The following is an 18,350-nucleotide window of genomic DNA, read 5'->3' on the forward strand; positions in this document are numbered from 1 at the left end:
TAGTTTCTTACTAAAAGCGTACAGTGAGAATGTTAACAGTGAATAGTTTGAGCTCTAATTTCAGTCATTGTTTTAAGACATATGCTCTTGATGCCTAGTGAAGGAAACTAGCACATGGCTGTGCTCAGTAACAGTTGAAGTTTGTAAAAGTTTATCCTCATGATGTATATACTGATTTGATATGTTGTTTCCTCCTATGAATAGTTGGCTGTTATGACAGGGCAAGGATCTCATCAGTCAAAGATGCTGACACATTAACTACCACTGAGGTTCAAACGGATACCAATCAATATCTACAATTAATTCTGGTCCATAGCAGTTACATGAATTGAAGGTAATGATGGTTATCAATCTCATTTCAGATGCACTTTCTCGTCTAAACAAGAGATCTTTCAGCTATAAATACATATATAAAAAAAGTCAAATTTAAAATATATATATAAGTTTAAGATATACAACATACTGAGCCAGTTATGTTGAAAATGGCTTACACAAAATACTGAAGCGCAACTTTCTCACTGAATGTAATGGATGTAAAAACATGGTGACGGGGGAAAGTTCTAAAACACATTACTTGTTCCAGTTTCTGTTATAATGCTATGAATAAAGATATACAAGAACAGTCACAAATTCAGTTATCCCATTACAACTTCAATCTATTTTAAGTTGTGACTAACTGATACTGATTCTCAATTCATCACTTTTATAAGACAAAATAGCACACAATAGTGTGGAGAAATTCTTCCTTTACTCCACTGTCGGTTTATTCAGTCAATGAACTGAAAGCAATGATGAACTATATTATACTTATGCACTCCTGTTACAAACTGTGATTAACTGTAGGAATTTACATGAACAATAAAAAATCAGTTAACATAAAAGTCATTTCAAGCTGGATTTTAAAAAATCTCAACATTAAATGATAATGTCACCTGTTACCAAACATCAGGTTAAAACAGTTGTACCTTGTGATAACATTCAGTTGAAAGGATCTGTTTATTGTATTATTGCAGTTTATCTTACATTGAGCAGAGGACGAAAGTAATACCAGGAATTGGACATTCTTCATTTGTGCAGTAAGTCGATGCCTGCGCCTGGAAATATTGTCTTACGTAAGTACATATAAACTAAACAAATCTGTTGGTGACATATTTAAAAAGCACAGAGACTGATGTAGTAAATCTACTGGTATCTATGAGTATCTCTTCCCTTAATGCTGTGCTTATTATTAAATATAGTTAATGGAAAAAGGACAACACACACAAACTTCAGTGGCTCCTTCTGAAGTATATGTTTTGTAAAATATACTTTCAAGGTAGGGAAAAGAAAATTCATAGCCAGCTGAATTACGGGATTAAAACTCTGAGCAGGACAACCACTCCTGGTCTAGCAAATGACTAATTTTTTATTCACATAAAGCTGATGGGTATTCAGTTTCTAAATCTAGGTTTCAGCAGGTTGCTGCCATCATCTTATTCTTTCAGTTTTTAATATGTTAATTCTGGAACCATTACTCTGAATATTATGTATAAAGAGAGCATATTTAAAACTTTGACAGGCATCAACATCTACAGCACGATTATCATTTTCATAAATATTGCTTTTTAACATGTTCTGATACTCTTTTTATCTTAATTGGAATAGGAAACTTCTTTGAATTTCTTTCCTTGCCCCCTTATATTACAACTAAATTAAGAGATTTGCTCAGAGTTTTTTGTGTTTATATTATCATAAAAGTTAGTATATGTTCCCCAAACCACTGCAGTTCTAGCGTCAAATACTTTTGTTTCATGATTACAAGTGAGTTACAGAGAGGATTCTGTTTTAGTTAGACATATAACTGATGGGTACTAGCATCTCAAACATGTAAACTCTCACACCAATGGAAATAACACACATTTTTAACAAGAAGCAGCAACTTTTTCATCTCTTCTCCTAACTCCAAGGTATCAATATCCTTCAAAAAATCTTTGCCAAGCTGAAATGCAGATAGTGATTGGTGATTCCATAGTAATTTTGGGTAAGATCTCAATAACAAAGTAAAGATACAGATATTTCTGTGAGAGCACTTATGTAACGGAAGTATTTAACTGGAAAGGAAAGTGCAAACTATTGACCCATAAGTACATGCAAGTGGCCTATGAGACTAAGGATAATATTTTCACATTAATACAATGTCTGACAATTGCTTCCAAGAATCTGTCTTCTGAGTACCTTTAAGTGAGCATAACAGGAGTCATTTTGTATGGTACACGTGGCATTTTAACAATAGCACTTCCAGACTGCTTACAACAAACAGCTCCAGGGTATCATGGGCATGGGCATGCATTGGTGTCAGTTTGTTGTTAGCTCTGCTTAGGTTATTCCTGAGCACATATGAACATACTATTGGCTCTGGTGTCAGAACAGACATCATCTTGCTTGGTTCCTTATTCTAATATCTTGTAAGTCTTATAACTGCAGCAAGAATTTGGTGGCTGGTTAAAGAAGTGATGGCTGAAAGTGAAGCTGATGATTCTGAAGGTGGAGAATTCGATTTTGAAGAAATACAGGACCCAGAATGTAAAAATGATTCTGAGACACTGAATGAGGAGCATCAGGTGATGAAACAGGAGACAGTGATTACGGTGCAGATTGTGGAGTGTTTGTCAGTAAAGACAAAACAGTATGCAAGCCACATGCTCCACCAAAGGACCCATGTACATGTTCTCATAACATCTTAACTAATTTGCTTGTGAAACGTGCTACAAATCCACTACAGTGGTGGGAAATGTTTTCTGATGAACAAATTATGTACATACTGGTTAAGCGTACTAATAAGCACTTTCGAACTATCCAGAGGAACTTTTATAGGGTGACAGATTCCCAAACAGTTGATAAAGGTGAAATGTATGCTTTACTGAGGTTACTGTACTTCCCTGGTGTAATGCGTGCCCACATCTACAAGATTTATGGCGAACAGATGGCACAGGACTTAAAATATTTCACCTCACCATGGGCATAAACAGATGTTTTCTCCTTCAGTGCATTACTTGTTGAAAACCCTCAGAAGGCTGATACAGTTGCTGAATACATGACAGATGATGAAACACCTTATGCATTCCATGGAAGGTGCAGAATCCATAAATACATGCCAATCAGCCAAACAAGTACAGAATACAGATTTTTGCAGCAGTGAAGGGTACAATGTCTTACGCATCTGACACGGAGATGTATGTTGGGCAACAGCCTGAAGGCCATACAAACAGGACAGAAGGCCAACTGAACTTTTTCAGTGATTCTGCTGAATTATCATGACTACAGGACACAACATAGCTTGCGACAATTATTTCACAAGTTACGAGTTAGCAAACACACTGATGACACAGAAGACTACCATCATTGGTCCTCTGAAGAAGAATAGGCAGCAAGTCCCCTTGGGATTTAATAACACTAAAACAGACAAGAAAAGTCATTTGTTTGGGTTTCAGGAAAATTGCACCTTACTCTCTCTTATGTGTTAAAGCAAAATAGATTGGTGTTACTTCTGTCTATGATGCATCATGATGCAAATATTAGTGAAAATACAGGAAATGATAAAAACCAGAAATTATCACAGTCTATAACCTTACTAAGGGTGGAGCTGACATGATGATAAAAGAATGCAACATATAATGTAGCTAGAAAAACAACAAACATGAAGGCCATGGTTGCATTTTATTACATGAACACAGCTGTGATAAATGCTGCTACTATTTTCAATATACATAAGAAAGGTCGACTGAGAAGAAGAGAATTCTTATTGTAGCTTCCTTTTGTGCTTCTGTAAGACCATTTTCACTAAAGGGGAATATCTAAAACCTTGCCAAAAAGGCAACTGAGAGAAATAGAGAGCTTTGAGGTGTGAAAAGTTCTGAAAAATCAACCGCGAGCTCATGAGGACATTGTGTGGACTGCAAAAACAAGAACAGAAAAACTAGACATGTTGGGAAAACCACAATAAATATATTTGCCTTTAACACTGTGTTACCGTATGCCAAGACTGTAATGACAAAATATCCCACTGAATATGTGCATTACTTTGATAGCAGCTCATTTTTCTGAATCTCCATTTTGCATAAATGCTTTTGACCAAAATATAATTTTTTTCTTTTAAATGGATATAGTAAAGTGGCTGGTAATGATACAACTTCATTTATTAACACTTCGCTGCATTATAATGTAAAATAAAACCAATGGAATCTGTAAGGGTCTGAGAGAGCACTAGCCTGTACTGCTGAAGTACCGCGCGCATGCACTGCTGGGTTAAACAATGGATTAAACGTGTTTCTCTAAATTTGAGCTATAAGAACATTTTTTATATTGGGTGTATAAAGTAAAATGAACTTTTAAATTTCTTCTCTATTGTTCTTAGCTTAACTTCACTAATCCTACATTTCGTATATTTTTCCATTCTTCTGAACATTTAATCTCTATGGAAAATCATTCAGTATTATTTACATGAGAGAGAGAGAGAGAGAGAAAGAGAGAGAGAGAGAGAGAGAGAGAGAGAGAGGGAGGGAGGGAGGGAGGGAGGGAGGGGGAGAGGTAGGGGGAGAGGTAGGGGGAGAGGGAGGGGGAGAGGGAGGGGGAGAGGGAGGGGGAGGGGGAGGGGGAGAGGGAGGGGGAGGGGGAGAGGGAGAGGGAGGGGGAGAGGGAGGGGGAGAGGGAGGGGTAGGGGGAGGGGTAGGGGGAGGGGGAGGGGGAGGGGAGGGGGAGGGGGAGGGGGAGAGGGAGAGGGAGAGGGAGAGGGAGAAAGAACAGAGGGCAAAAATATGCCACTTAGTGACTCAGTGAGTTATGATTATCAAAAATTAATCCCAACCTTTTCCTAGTATTTTCTGTGCAGCCTTTATCAGAGGAGTTAATGTAGTAAGTTCCATGCAGTTTCTCAAGAATGGATGTCTCAGAAGCTCATCAGCTGTGGCACGTTTGTCAACGTCTACTTGTAGGCAGCAGTCTAAGAAATCCTAGAACACACATTTCATCATATAATCTGAAACAACTTCCAATACAAGGTAATGTAACACAAGCAAGATATAAACTAGATCGTGAGTGGCCAAGAAAGCTGACACACTGTTCAAGATTTCAAATTACTTTTTATAAATGCAAACAGTAAAGCAGTACTAGTCAGTTGTTAAAAAACTAAGTACTGTGACTAAAGAATACAGGGTGCCCACGAAAGTATGTCCCACTTTAAATGGTATATAGTAAGTTTCATTTAGAGTATTTATCACAAATTATTCGTAAAACTGAGAGTAACTTAGCGTTTGTCACAAATGGTCAACAACTCTGGAGTAATGGAAGCAATAGTCTCTTCCTTTTTGTGTCTCAACTCTGGCAATTCATTAGGTAGTGGTAGAATGCAGACACAATCTTTCATAAAGCCCCAAAGGAAAAATATCACATGGCATGAGGTCAGCTGGAAAGAGCTCTGTTGTACTGAACATTATGACGAATCCAACAGTCAGGGACTTCGACAAAGATATGCCAATGGGGAGGAGCTCAATCTTGTTGCCAAATAAAGTCTTCATGGTCATCTTCTAACTAGGGAAACAGTCCTTCTTGCAACATATCCACATAAGCCACCCCAACAATCTACATATGCCATCCCCATTACAGTGGTTTTAGCAAGGATAAAAAATTGTCCTAAGCCTGACGTCGCAGCAAGCCCAGAAAATTTATTTTGGGAAATCTATTTGATACTGTGCAAATCCATAAGGCTGTTCTGACTCCCAGATATGAATATTGTGGGTATTGGTAGAAGTAAAGCTGTGAGGATAGGTCGAGAGTTGTGCTTGGGTAGCACTTTCCCGATAAAGGCAATTGTCCCGCAAACAGTTTTAATCTACCAGGAAGTTTCATTATGAGTATTTTTATCTTTCCACTTACAAGGGACTGTCAAATAAAAAACATGACAGATCGATGAAAGTAAGTAAACTTTATTATTTGGAAAGTAATCACCACAACTGTTTATACATTTTATCCCACTGCGAGACAAGACGATCAGTGCTCTTGTGGAATGATTGTACCTACACGTGCACCACTTCGTCTGTAGCAAATTGACGGCCATGAATATCTTTCTTCGAGGTTCCAAAAATGCAGGAATCGCATGGGGAGAGATCTGGACTGTATGGAGGATTTATAAGGGCTTCACACTGAAACTTATGCAGCTTATTCTAAACAACCTAGGCAACATGTTGGTGGGTCCACATGTTGCCAAGGTTGCTTAGAGTAAGGCACATGCAGTCCTGATCTCTCCCCATGCGACTTCCATATTTTTGGAGTCCTAAAGAGACATTTGTGGCTGTCGGTTTGCTACCGTAGAAGTGGTGTACACCTGTGTACAATCAAGGTTCCTTAGGCAACCACAAATATTTTACCATGAAGTTATTGGCCAGTCTCACAGTGTGATAAATATATCAACAGTTATGGCAATTGGTTTTGAATTTATCAAAAGTTACGGCAATTGGTTTTGAAATAACTAACATTTTACTTACTTTTTTCCTATCCGTCTCATTTGATTAACCCTTACAGACAAAAAGTTGTCTCATCACTGAACACCACACGCTCAAGAAAGTCATCTTCTTGGGAAGTTATAACATACAACATAGTTATCTGGCTTTAAAGCACATACCAACTGTAACCAGTATGGACATGGGTACACTTTTTCTTAAAACCTTTCACACAGTTGTCTTTGGCAACTGAACTTCAAGATCTGCTTTTGGAACAGACTTCTTAGAACTATGAAGGAAATATGCTTTGACAAAAGTCAACATTCTCTTCAGATTTTTCGGCGTCCCAAACTTTTCCATTTATGCATCCATCTGGCCATCTCAAATTGACTATAAAATCAGCAGATGTTTTTGCCACATGGGGGATCACAATTAAACTTTAAACAAAATGCACACTGAACTGAAATTACAGATTCAGTCTTAGCAACATGTAGAACACAAAACGATTTAAACTCAGACGTCATTATTTTGAATATGTGGTGCTGCAGCTGGAAAAACAACAAGACAGAACTCATGCATGTGGTTGTATAAACATGTTTGAGTTACTCTTTAGTTGTGACCTTGAACAAACACAAAACACTTAGTTCAAAATGGTTCAAATGGCTCTGAGCACTATGTGACTTAACTTCTGAGGTCATCAGTCGCCTAGAACTTAGAACTAATTAAACCTAACTAACCTAAGGACATCACACACATCCATGCCCGAGGCAGGATTCGAACCTGCGACCGTAGCGGTCGCTTGGTTCCAGACTGTAGTGCCTAGAACCACACGGCCACTCCGGCCGGCTAAACACTTTTAGTTGATACTATTCAAATTTGTAACTAGGACATTCTTTTATGAACACCCTGTAGATTCTCTATTCACAAGTAACTCATTCTCCTGTATCTTCCACCATGTTAACTGATGTGTCATTCATTTTTGAAACTCCACCAAAATACAAATTAACTGTATATGTTCAAACACTGAGTATGAATAAGGAACCAACACAACAAATAAAATGAATGTGGAAAGTACAAAACTACAAGTGGGATTGAAAAATCACTAATCAGCACCTTTGAGACAAATAATATTCTACTTACTTGCAATGATACACTAAGTCAATGTTGTTGATCTCCCTACTGTGTCAGCTAAGACTTGGGCACTGTGTTGCCTTTAACAGAAATTTTTAATATTCTATGCAAACAATTTGAGCATGTCTAACTCTAAATAGCACTGTGTAACCTAATGCAGAAATGACAGAATCATCTAAAAGTGGTAGTGTAGAGGGCCTCACCTTGAATTCTGGAGATAATTTCTCCCAACGAGGTATAGCTGGCCTTCCATTCGCTGCTATCAGATACAATGCTCTAAGTGGGGTTTCTTTTAAGTAGGGTGGCTCTCCTTCAATCATTTCAATAGCCATAATACCAAGGGACCATATATCAACTTTCTTACCATACTGCTTTCTCGTCACAACCTGCAAAAAGCAAATATTAATTGGTGAAACACAAACGCCATACAAACATCAGATCAGTACTTACAAATTTAATGCAAGAGGTTATGTGGAGTACTGCATGCGTAACACAAAAGAGGTGTTTGCATTAACTATTTTTGATAATTTACTTCAACATTACCTAGAGAGAGAGAGAGAGAGAGAGAGAGAGAGAGAGAGAGAGAGAGAGAAACGTATCATCATACACGCCACAAATAAAACAATACATTGATAATCATTTTTTTATTTGAAGACAATTACAATTTCTCCTTTCATTATTTTATTGTTCATAATACCTCAAGTAACAGGCAATTTTACAGCACTTATTATAAATGCACTAAGAGAATTATTTAATCTACTGATGGATGTGACAATAATAACAAATTTTGTGATTATGTCTGTGTAATGCAAGGCAGAGTACAACGATAAATGTAAAAAAGTTTCAGATATAAAAATACTTTAGATATGACTACAATATAGGGGTTACAAAAAGGAAAGAACATACACAAAACACAAGCAACTGCTCAATAGTCCAACACCACAGCTGTGCAGTTAACATATTTGACTTCATACTAAGGTTGGCAGTTCAATCCCTTGACCTGCCAAGTATAGTGTAGCACGACTGAAATGGGGGTCATACAGTTTCCAGACAATAACTGAGAAATTAAAACAGTCATGAAGGTGAGAGGGGACAGAGTGGAGAGGGGACAGAGTGGAGAGGGGACAGAGTGGAGAGGGGACAGAGTGGAGAGGGGACAGAGTGGAGAGGGGACAGAGTGGAGAGGGGACAGAGTGGAGAGGGGACAGAGTGGAGAGGGGACAGAGTGGAGAGGGGACAGAGTGGAGAGGGGACAGAGTGGAGAGGGGACAGAGTGGAGAGGGGACAGAGTGGAGAGGGGACAGAGTGGAGAGGGGACAGAGTGGAGAGGGGACAGAGTGGAGAGGGGACAGAGTGGAGAGGGGACAGAGTGGAGAGGGGACAGAGTGGAGAGGGGACAGAGTGGAGAGGGGACAGAGTGGAGAGGGGACAGAGTGGAGAGGGGACAGAGTGGAGAGGGGACAGAGTGGAGAGGGGACAGAGTGGAGAGGGGACAGAGTGGAGAGGGGACAGAGTGGAGAGGGGACAGAGTGGAGAGGGGACAGAGTGGAGAGGGGACAGAGTGGAGAGGGGACAGAGTGGAGAGGGGACAGAGTGGAGAGGGGACAGAGTGGAGAGGGGACAGAGTGGAGAGGGGACAGAGTGGAGAGGGGACAGAGTGGAGAGGGGACAGAGTGGAGAGGGGACAGAGTGGAGAGGGGACAGAGTGGAGAGGGGACAGAGTGGAGAGGGGACAGAGTGGAGAGGGGACAGAGTGGAGAGGGGACAGAGTGGAGAGGGGACAGAGTGGAGAGGGGACAGAGTGGAGAGGGGACAGAGTGGAGAGGGGACAGAGTGGAGAGGGGACAGAGTGGAGAGGGGTGGGTGGGAGGGTGGGAGGGTGGGAGGGTGGGAGTGTGGGAGTGTGGGAGGGAGGGTGGGAGGGTGGGAGTGTGGGAGGGAGGGAGAGAAGGGTAGAGGGTAGAGGGGAGAGGGGAGAAGAGGAGAGAGGAGAGGGGAAGGGGGAGAGGGGAAGGGGGGAAGAGGAGAGAGTGGAGGTGGATGGGGAGTGGGAGGGGGAGAGTGGAGGTGGATGGGGAGTGGGAGGGGGAGAGTGGAGGTGGATGGGGAGGGGGAGGGGAGTGTTGTGTGAGGGGAGAGAGGGTGAGGGGAGAGAGGGTGAGGGGAGAGAGGGTGAGGGGAGAGAGGGTGAGGGGAGAGAGGGTGAGGGGAGAGAGGGTGAGGGGAGAGAGGGTGAGGGGAGAGAGGGGGAGGGGAGGGGAGTTGGAGGGGAGAGGGATACCTTTCCAAATGTCTGAAATGAGCAATACACTTCTCACAATCAGTATCAGCTATACCAACATTATTCCAGCAACCTCAGTCTACAACATACCTCCTCTCCAGGTCTGTATACATTGGGGCCATTTTTATCCACTTTCTGAAATTTTTCACAAATATTGGTCTCTATTTTTTTAACTTTGTTGCTAGATATAAATTAATTATGTATGCGTTCGGCACAGTATCAGAAAAATCTAGAACTATTTTCAATAAAACAGTTTTTAACTTACTTCTGGTGCCATCCAGTATGGTGTACCAACCAATGTCTGTCTCTTTTCATCTCCAACAATGTTGGCACAGAAACCAAAATCTGTGACTTTTACTGCACCATTCATTCCTAGAAGAACGTTGTCAGATTTAATATCTCGATGGATGATGCCCTGTAAAGTGTTGGTCAAGAAGATGAAATATTTCATGCCAATGACAGAACTTAAATAATTTAGGAGTTAAAGTAACGACTGACTGAATAGCAGAAGCATTGAGTTGCTGACATGTACACAAAACGGAATGGACACTTTGCTAGCTTTTGAATGAATCCTTTTACAAGCTAGACTAACTGACCATAAAAACTCTCATCTCTGTGTGCCACCACTTGTTTCACAATGACCATCTAATTTTCAGATTCCACCACTCCTTATACCTCACCAACCTGATACTATAGAAACAATCCCCATAGCACATACATCCCAGAATTACCTCTGCTCTCTCCACAAAATGCTGTTACTGCACAATCCCAACTACCTATTCCAACTTTCTAAATTGGAAGTCTTGTCTTCCAACACTTGGATGAGCACTCCAGACACCAACTCAAAAAATTATCAAATTTATTTATATTGTACTCTTACTCTGAGCACCTCTACCCATCAACACCCATCCTCAACCATTCTACCCCCAGTGAACCATCTCACATCAACTTCAACCCTTATAGAACTTGGATCCTACCTTGCTGACCTTTACCATCTGCCACATCCTCCAAAACTACACCCCTCCTTGCAACAACACCCAAGTCAGGACATAAACAAACCCAAAAGACTGTTGTTGACCTATCCAACTAAAACTCCGACCATACAGAAGATTCATTCCTATCTGTGGGCTTCACCTTCAGCCCCCCTCACCCAAGTTTAACCATACCGGACTCATCAAAGACCTGTTCACCTTTTCCAGAGTCCTACAAATGACACACTTCTTTGCTACCAATTTCTCCAACCAAAGGCAATCTACTCCCAATGCCTAACTTTGCCTCTTCCAGTACACACAATCACCCAACCATGGCCTGCACCCTCCCTCATTTAACCATCTCCTAATTACCTTCCAGAAATTCATTACCTCCAACTTTGCCTCACCATCTTTCCCCAGGACCCTTTTCAAGAACACAAACTTCTCAACAGAAGATATAACAGCCATCTGCAACCTCAAGACATACCCTGATTTAACCGCCCTCCCTGAAGACATGGCTGCACCACTGTCACTGTAAATCACAGCCCTGCCACAATGAACCCTTCCCAGAAGTACAGCATAACCTCCAATCCCTACTCAAATCCTTAGGTCAATCTAAGAATCTTTCCTCTGAATCGATCTCCCTCCTAACTCCAACCCCCCCCCCCCCCCCCCCCACACACACACAGTTTCTTTCTACATGCTTATAAATACCTGCCAACAATCATGGATGCCCCAATGTAGGTGTTTACTGTGCTCTCCCTGAAAGAATCTCTGTTCTTCCTCATGCATTCCTATCTCATACACTTGCTACCTGCCTCCTTGCCACCAGCCACCATTCTCCAGTCCCATCTCACACCCACAGCCTCTTTTTACCTCACTCCCACTTCCCAAATCTTTCCTCTCCTTATTGACTCTACCTGACACTACCCCACAATCCCAGTCAACCTGCCAGACTGCATTCCTGGCACTGTGTATTCAACTGACACTAACTGTATAGTTGGTACTTTACTTCTAAATTATCTGAATACAGAAACATTAATTGTTATAAAAATTATACATTACATAGGATACACACTCATATATTGTGCAGCTTACAGCATGACACATCTCCTCAGAAAATTATTACAGTTAAAGAGAGAGGCCAAATGTTAAAGTCAAGAAACTGCAGTCTCTTTCAGGTAACAGCAGAAATAATGTTCTGAAAACATTCACTGTTGTCGATACAACTGTGAAGGATAACATTTCAGAGATTTATTCATAATTAGAAAACTTTAAAGTCAATTTCACCAACTGAACTACATATTACATGCACAAAATTAAAGAAAACACTTATAACGGGAAAGGGTAACAAAAGGAGTTACTTGTGATATTTCAACGAATGGAAAATTCAATATCCTTATCACTTCAGGCAGGGGGGGGGGGGTTATCTTTATAGTCTTGGATGTTATTGAATTGAGCATATGTTAAAATTCAGCAGTAAGTATGAAACATGTATTTTTTTTCGTTTCCCACAAAAAAAAAAATTCCTGTCTCGAGATACAGGCCTCCAATGATGACACTGCGAACACCATTTTGAAGATGCAAATTTCGGATTTTTTTTTTTTTTAAATTCTGTATATCTGTAACAGAGCTAGATATTTTGTTAGAGTTTTTTTTTATTTTAAAGATAATTAGTAAATGCTTCCTACAGTATCCTCCGGTTGGATATATCTGCCAAAGTTCTTTTACCTGTCACCTTTTGAATTTTTTTTATAACTTACAGAATTTTTTTCCCCCCCAAAATGCCAATCCAGCAAAGTTAGATTTTGTTTCTGTTGATTAGTACCATGTAGTACCATATTCTCTGTAAAAGAGAGCTTCCACTTTTACGTTTGACAGGTTTTACTGTAAAAAATCACTTTTTTAACTTTCAAGGATAATGTATGTCTTCACTGGAGCTGTTTCTTACTGATTTTCTTTGTTACAATGTTTATTTCTATTGTCTTTGTTGCAGTTATTTCTTTTCACATTCGTTGTTGCAGATACTTCTTACACTTTATTGTACTTTCTTGTCAGTTTCTTTGTCATGGTTGTTCATTCCAGGTTTCTGAATTGTAGTTGTTCAGTGCTAATTTGTTTACTGAAGAGGCTTCTAAGGAATCTGAGACCAACCAGCGAGTTCTGTGTTTTCGTGAGGAATTTCCCGCTTGACACAGTTGCAGTGTGTTTTGTGAAAAGGACTGTTTGAAATGTCTTCTGACTGGGGCCATAGAAGAGTGAAGTGTGCTGACTATTTGCATATCCATAAAAGGGTGATATATAAGACAAACAAAGAAACAGACTTTGTTCAGGTTGGGAACAAGTGCGCTCACTTGAAGACTCTGTTTCAAAGTGAAGATGTTGCCAGTGACGACTTTGTGTGTTCTAAATGTTTAGACAGAATAACAACAATGATGCAGATTTTGCATTCATAGAGGAAGAATTAAATACCATGAATCAGTCAGCTGTTAAGAAACCGTGCTCAGTGAAGTCAAGTCATAAGCTCTATGCATCAAGAAAGGGCAAATAAATTACTAAAGCTATGGATGAATACACACTCAAAACTGGCCACACCCTTCAAAGTAGAAATTCCATCTTCAGAAGGAAATGAACCACAGCACTCTTGTACCTCTTGCCAGGAATTTTTCGCAAATATCAATTTGGCTGTTGAATACTCTGCATCATACAGTGAAAAGGTGCAAGTTTTAACTGTAATTCCAGAGAGATTTCCAAACAAAACAATTTTGAACCATGTTCCATCAGTATCAAAGTACATGGTAGGCAAAGCAAGAAATGTGAGGTCTGTAAAAGGAGTCTTTGGAAGACCAGATCCCTATTATGGTCATCCTGTAGTAGCAGCCCAATTCAAATAGTGCAGTCATTTTATCTGGAAGATAGATGGGACTGTTCTCACCAGAGTGCCAACAAAAAAGACACTATAACTGCTATAACTGTAACAACTGAAGGCCAAAACTTGTGAAAGTGAAGAGGTATATGACTCACAGTATTGAAGAAACTTTCGCAATTTATAAGAGCAAATATACAACTTCATATATTGGAAGATCAAAATTTTATACACCACACATCAGCATCTAAAGAAATTGCAACAACAACACACTGCACAAGTGAAAGGGTGTATACAGGATGAAGAACTATGTTTAGTGCTTCACTGTGATCCGGTCTTCAATTCTCCCACAAGAAGTATAAGGGTATCATTGGAGTAATGACTAGGTTTCAATTTTTACAGGAGTGACACATTTTCAAAACAAGACCACAAGTGCTGCAGTTGTAAGTGATGACACAGGACATGACTCAGCACATGCTTTGTTAGCAATGTGCAAAATTCTTCAGCTGCAAACAGGGGCAGAGAAGATCATCATCATTTCTGGTGGTGCTCCTAGTCATTTTAAAAACGGTTACCAGCTGATTGAATTGAGTAGGTCGCTAGTGCCAACTGACTGGGTATACAGTACTACTGGTCACAGGGAGGGGCCTTGTGATGATGTAGGCGGCCTGCTGAAGCTCGATGCTACAAAACAATCTTTCCAGACCAAATACAGCTGCGATTCAGAATGCTGAGGATTTTATGAGAGTTGTGAAATCTTACAGACCCACAACCGTCATCTTTTGTCCAAAGAGGAAATCGAAGAATTCCGTGAGCAAAAAAAAAAAAAAAAAAAAAAAAAAATTTTTGGTCCAAACAAACGACCCCTGTGAAAGGAATTCAGAAGGCACATTTTTGGACTCAAAGTTTTGGGCGAACTCATATTGCATGCACTTTAAAGAGCAAGAAAGAAGAAATGTCATTCATTTGGCCAACACCTCAGAAACAGTAGGATAATTTTCAGATTCACAACCTGAGAAGGGGGATGTTTGTGGCATGAGTGTGGGACTGTGATTGCAGAGATTATAGACACCAGTCATGAGTTAAACGAAACTGTAGTGAACTTTATGCTACCACATGGACAAGGTGCTGGATATTGGTTTCCAGCTGAATGACTGTGTCAACGCCATTGGTGTTCACTTCCTGTTCACCATGTTTTGAAGATTGATAATATTCTTCTCGGGTGTGCAGCCGGATCATAGCATCATCTCGACACAATATTTCAGCGGCCGCCATTTTCAGGTGAGAGTGCTGGTACACGATCTTGCCAGAACTGACTTAGCACAAGCAGCAGACCCTATATAGGCCACAGGGGATCTTGTACACACCGGGCTTCCTCAAACCCAAGTCATCCTTAACTGAGCCAAGAAGTGCTCTAATCTTGGCTAGCGGACGAAAAATACTTTTGATATGATATCTTAAGAATTCTTCCTATTTTCGAGGAAATGCTCCCAGCAAAAGGTAAAAAAGCCACCAATTTGCAGGTATCTTCTGGAGGTTCAGGCAAAGGTCCACACTGGAAAGCACGATGGATCTGTTTATGTGTATAGCCATTCTGCTTGAACACAACCTTCTTGTGTCAAGCTTTCTCCATCTGAAACGACATAAGCTCTTCTCGCCAGCGTCTGCAGGACCCCCGTACATTGGAACGATGGATGACAGCTAAAAGCATGCAGATAATGTTCCGCGTGCGTAGTGTTTCATCATCCTTTCTGCACACCAGAATATCCAGAAACGGAAGCTTTCCACCTTCATGATAAACTTGATGCTAGGATGCAGGGAATTAAAATGATCTAGGAGACAGTCAAGAGCTTCTCTCCCACAAGGCCACACCATAAACTTATCATCAATATACCTCCAGAAACAGGTTGGTTTTAAAGACGCCGTCTTCAGTGCCAAGTCCTGAAAATCCCCCATAAAAAGATTTGCGACTATTGGGGACAATGGGCTTCTCCTAGCCACTCCGTCAGTCTGTTCAAAATATTTGTCATTGAATAAAAAGTACGTCAACGTCAGCACATGGCGGCAAAGCTTGGTTGTCTCCTCATCCAGTTTCTCACCAATTACTTGCAAGGATTCTTCTAGGGGAACCTGGGTAAAAAGTGACACAACATCAAAACTCACAAGCAAATCACAGGGACTAAGAAACAGGGACTTCAATCTCTGAATAAACACCATAGAATTGGGAATATGATGTTCACATTTGCCGACGTGAGGGCCAATACCAGATGCTAAATATTTGGCTAGATTGTAGGTAGGAGCCCCCAAATTACTCACAACCAAGCTTTTCCACCTGAAAGTGGAAGCGCTCTTTTTCAGGGAATTTAGAACTATATGGTACTACTCAACAGGAAAAAAAAAAAATAATAAAATAAAATAAAAATTTTATGATTAGGCATTATTGAAAAAAAAAAGTTTTTCCATAAATTTTAAAAAATTTCAGAATGCTACAGTAAAAGAACTTTGACATGTAAGTCCAAATGGAGGATTTCTTTGTAATCATAAAGCAATTATCTTTCAAATAAAAAATTAACAAAATATCTAGGACTGTTCCAGAGATACAGCATTTTAAAATTTTTCCGAAATTTGCATCTTCAAAATTGTATGCGCAGTGTCATCTTTGGAGGACTGTATCTTGGAGTAGAAATTTTTTTTGGAGAAAACAAACAAATACATGTTCCTTACTTAGTCCTTAATTTTAACATATTCTCAATTCAATAACATCTGAGACTATGGAGGTAAGATTTTTTCCTAGCCTGCCTGAATTGATATGGACTATGCCAATAAAGAAAATTATTAAAATTACCAAGAAACAAAATGGTTTGCCAGTGCTTCAGAAGGGACAGTTCTTAGTTCAGTCAACAGAAATAGTGGCAACTGAAAATAGTAATGCTAGTTTTTGGAGCTGTGTGTTCTTTCTTCAGGGAGCCAAGAGGGATTGGTTGCCTAACACTGTGGAGATGGGTGGGGGTGGGGGTGGGGGTGACAGCACTATGACCATCCTAAGTTGTGAGGTAGCTGTCAGCTGTGAAGAGAAGGGGAAGTAAATACGAAGTAGAAGGTAATGCGGACAGGAACAGGTCAAACATAGTTCACCTGAAATAATTAAGCTTTAGTTATAGATGAGACAAGTCACTAGCCAACTTCACCATTACCCATAACTACTTCACCTCTGAACACAAGACCTACGAGCAAATCACAGTGGCACCTATGGAAACCGGGATGGCCTCATCCCATGCAAATCTTTTCATGGGCTGCATGGAAGACAAAATCCTCAATTCCACAGATAATATCTTTGTGGTCTGTACTTCTAGGAAGCTGAACTACTCCAATCTCTGCAGCTGATTAGTTTATTTCCTTGATTTAAATTCACTTGGTCCTCCTTCAAATACATAGCCATCTCCTTGGAAGCTGACTTCCATTTCATTGAGGGTCGGTCACAGTCCAACCTCAGTCCATACCAAACCATCCAATAAGCAATTTCAACTGTTGGCACACTGACCATATCAAATGTTAACTCTTGCCTTCAGAGTATGTATTTCTAGTAAATATATCTGGTTGAAATACATGAACACCTACACTACTAATCTCTCCCAGGTTTCCCTATGCCGAAATCACACCACAGATCTTGACCACAAACAAATCTCCCTGGCAGTTTCCTCCTCCAACACAACAAACATCACCACTTAGCATCACCTAGCCTCATATGCCTCTCAACAGATTACTCTGCCAGAGCTATGAATTTCACAAGGCAAACACTGAAGTGAAGTCATCTGTCCCTGATAACACCCACGGTTGCCTCTCACTACTCTCCTAACCTCCATATCCTCCTTGCTAAACCATATGACATTCCCAGACAACCGTCAAAACCCCAAGGTTCTTATCTCTCCATGTGTTCCCATAGTATGAGCCGCTCTGTATCTGCCCGCTACCACTTACTCCAGCCTCATCACTATTTTAACATTAAAGGCAGAACAACATGTGAAATGTGTTAAATTTTTGAATAACTGCTGTGACATCTCTAACATCTGGTAAACTGTTTTTCTAGAGCTTTGAAGATCTCTGATCTGTCTATACATGAAAGTTTTCTTACTGATTATTATAATATAGATTTGTTGTTATTAGCAGAAACATGTGGCTCATACAGAACCAAAATTTCCGAAGCAGGAAAGGGGGGTAGAATGTAATATCAAGAGTTTATCTATGGTGTTCAAGCAATGACAGTATTTGAAGTATTTCTTTCAAACCAAAAGATTTTGAAAGATGATTTTTGAATGGTTCAGTCTTACTGTGCTGATGAGGATGGCTGTATTTTTTGAAGGAATCTAAGAATTTTAAGATTCATGTGCAAATGTCATGTACAAAAGTTACATAAACTATAATAAAGCTAATTATTTTTATGTTTATGGGTATGTATCACAGAAGATTGTACAACAGAGAACCCCATGAAACTCATGCTGCAGTTCTAAAGTCAACTGAGTACGTTTTAGTCTATCTTTTAACATAATTATTAAGTTTTGTCCAACTTTACCATCATCTACTGTTATGAAATTATGTCATATAACATGGGAGTACGTTGTGTGTATTTG

General features: G+C 40.0%; 1 protein-coding gene across 1 annotated transcript in view; it reads right to left on the minus strand.

Annotated features, from left to right (window-relative positions):
• Positions 1-977: 977 nt before the first annotated feature.
• Positions 978-18,350, minus strand: part of LOC126248291 (serine/threonine-protein kinase Pak) — a 106,278-nt gene continuing 88,905 nt past the window's right edge. Inside the window, exons 8-11 of the mRNA XM_049949151.1 lie at positions 10,151-10,300; positions 7,808-7,990; positions 4,844-4,988; positions 978-1,094 (exon numbers count right to left, since the gene is read on the minus strand). Of these exons, the coding sequence (XP_049805108.1) occupies positions 1,066-1,094; positions 4,844-4,988; positions 7,808-7,990; positions 10,151-10,300 (507 nt within the window). The 3' untranslated portion in view covers positions 978-1,065. The remainder of the gene's footprint in view (positions 1,095-4,843; positions 4,989-7,807; positions 7,991-10,150; positions 10,301-18,350) is intronic.

This window comes from Schistocerca nitens, chromosome 3 (genome assembly GCF_023898315.1).
Source record: "Schistocerca nitens isolate TAMUIC-IGC-003100 chromosome 3, iqSchNite1.1, whole genome shotgun sequence".
NCBI lineage: Eukaryota > Metazoa > Arthropoda > Insecta > Orthoptera > Acrididae > Schistocerca > Schistocerca nitens.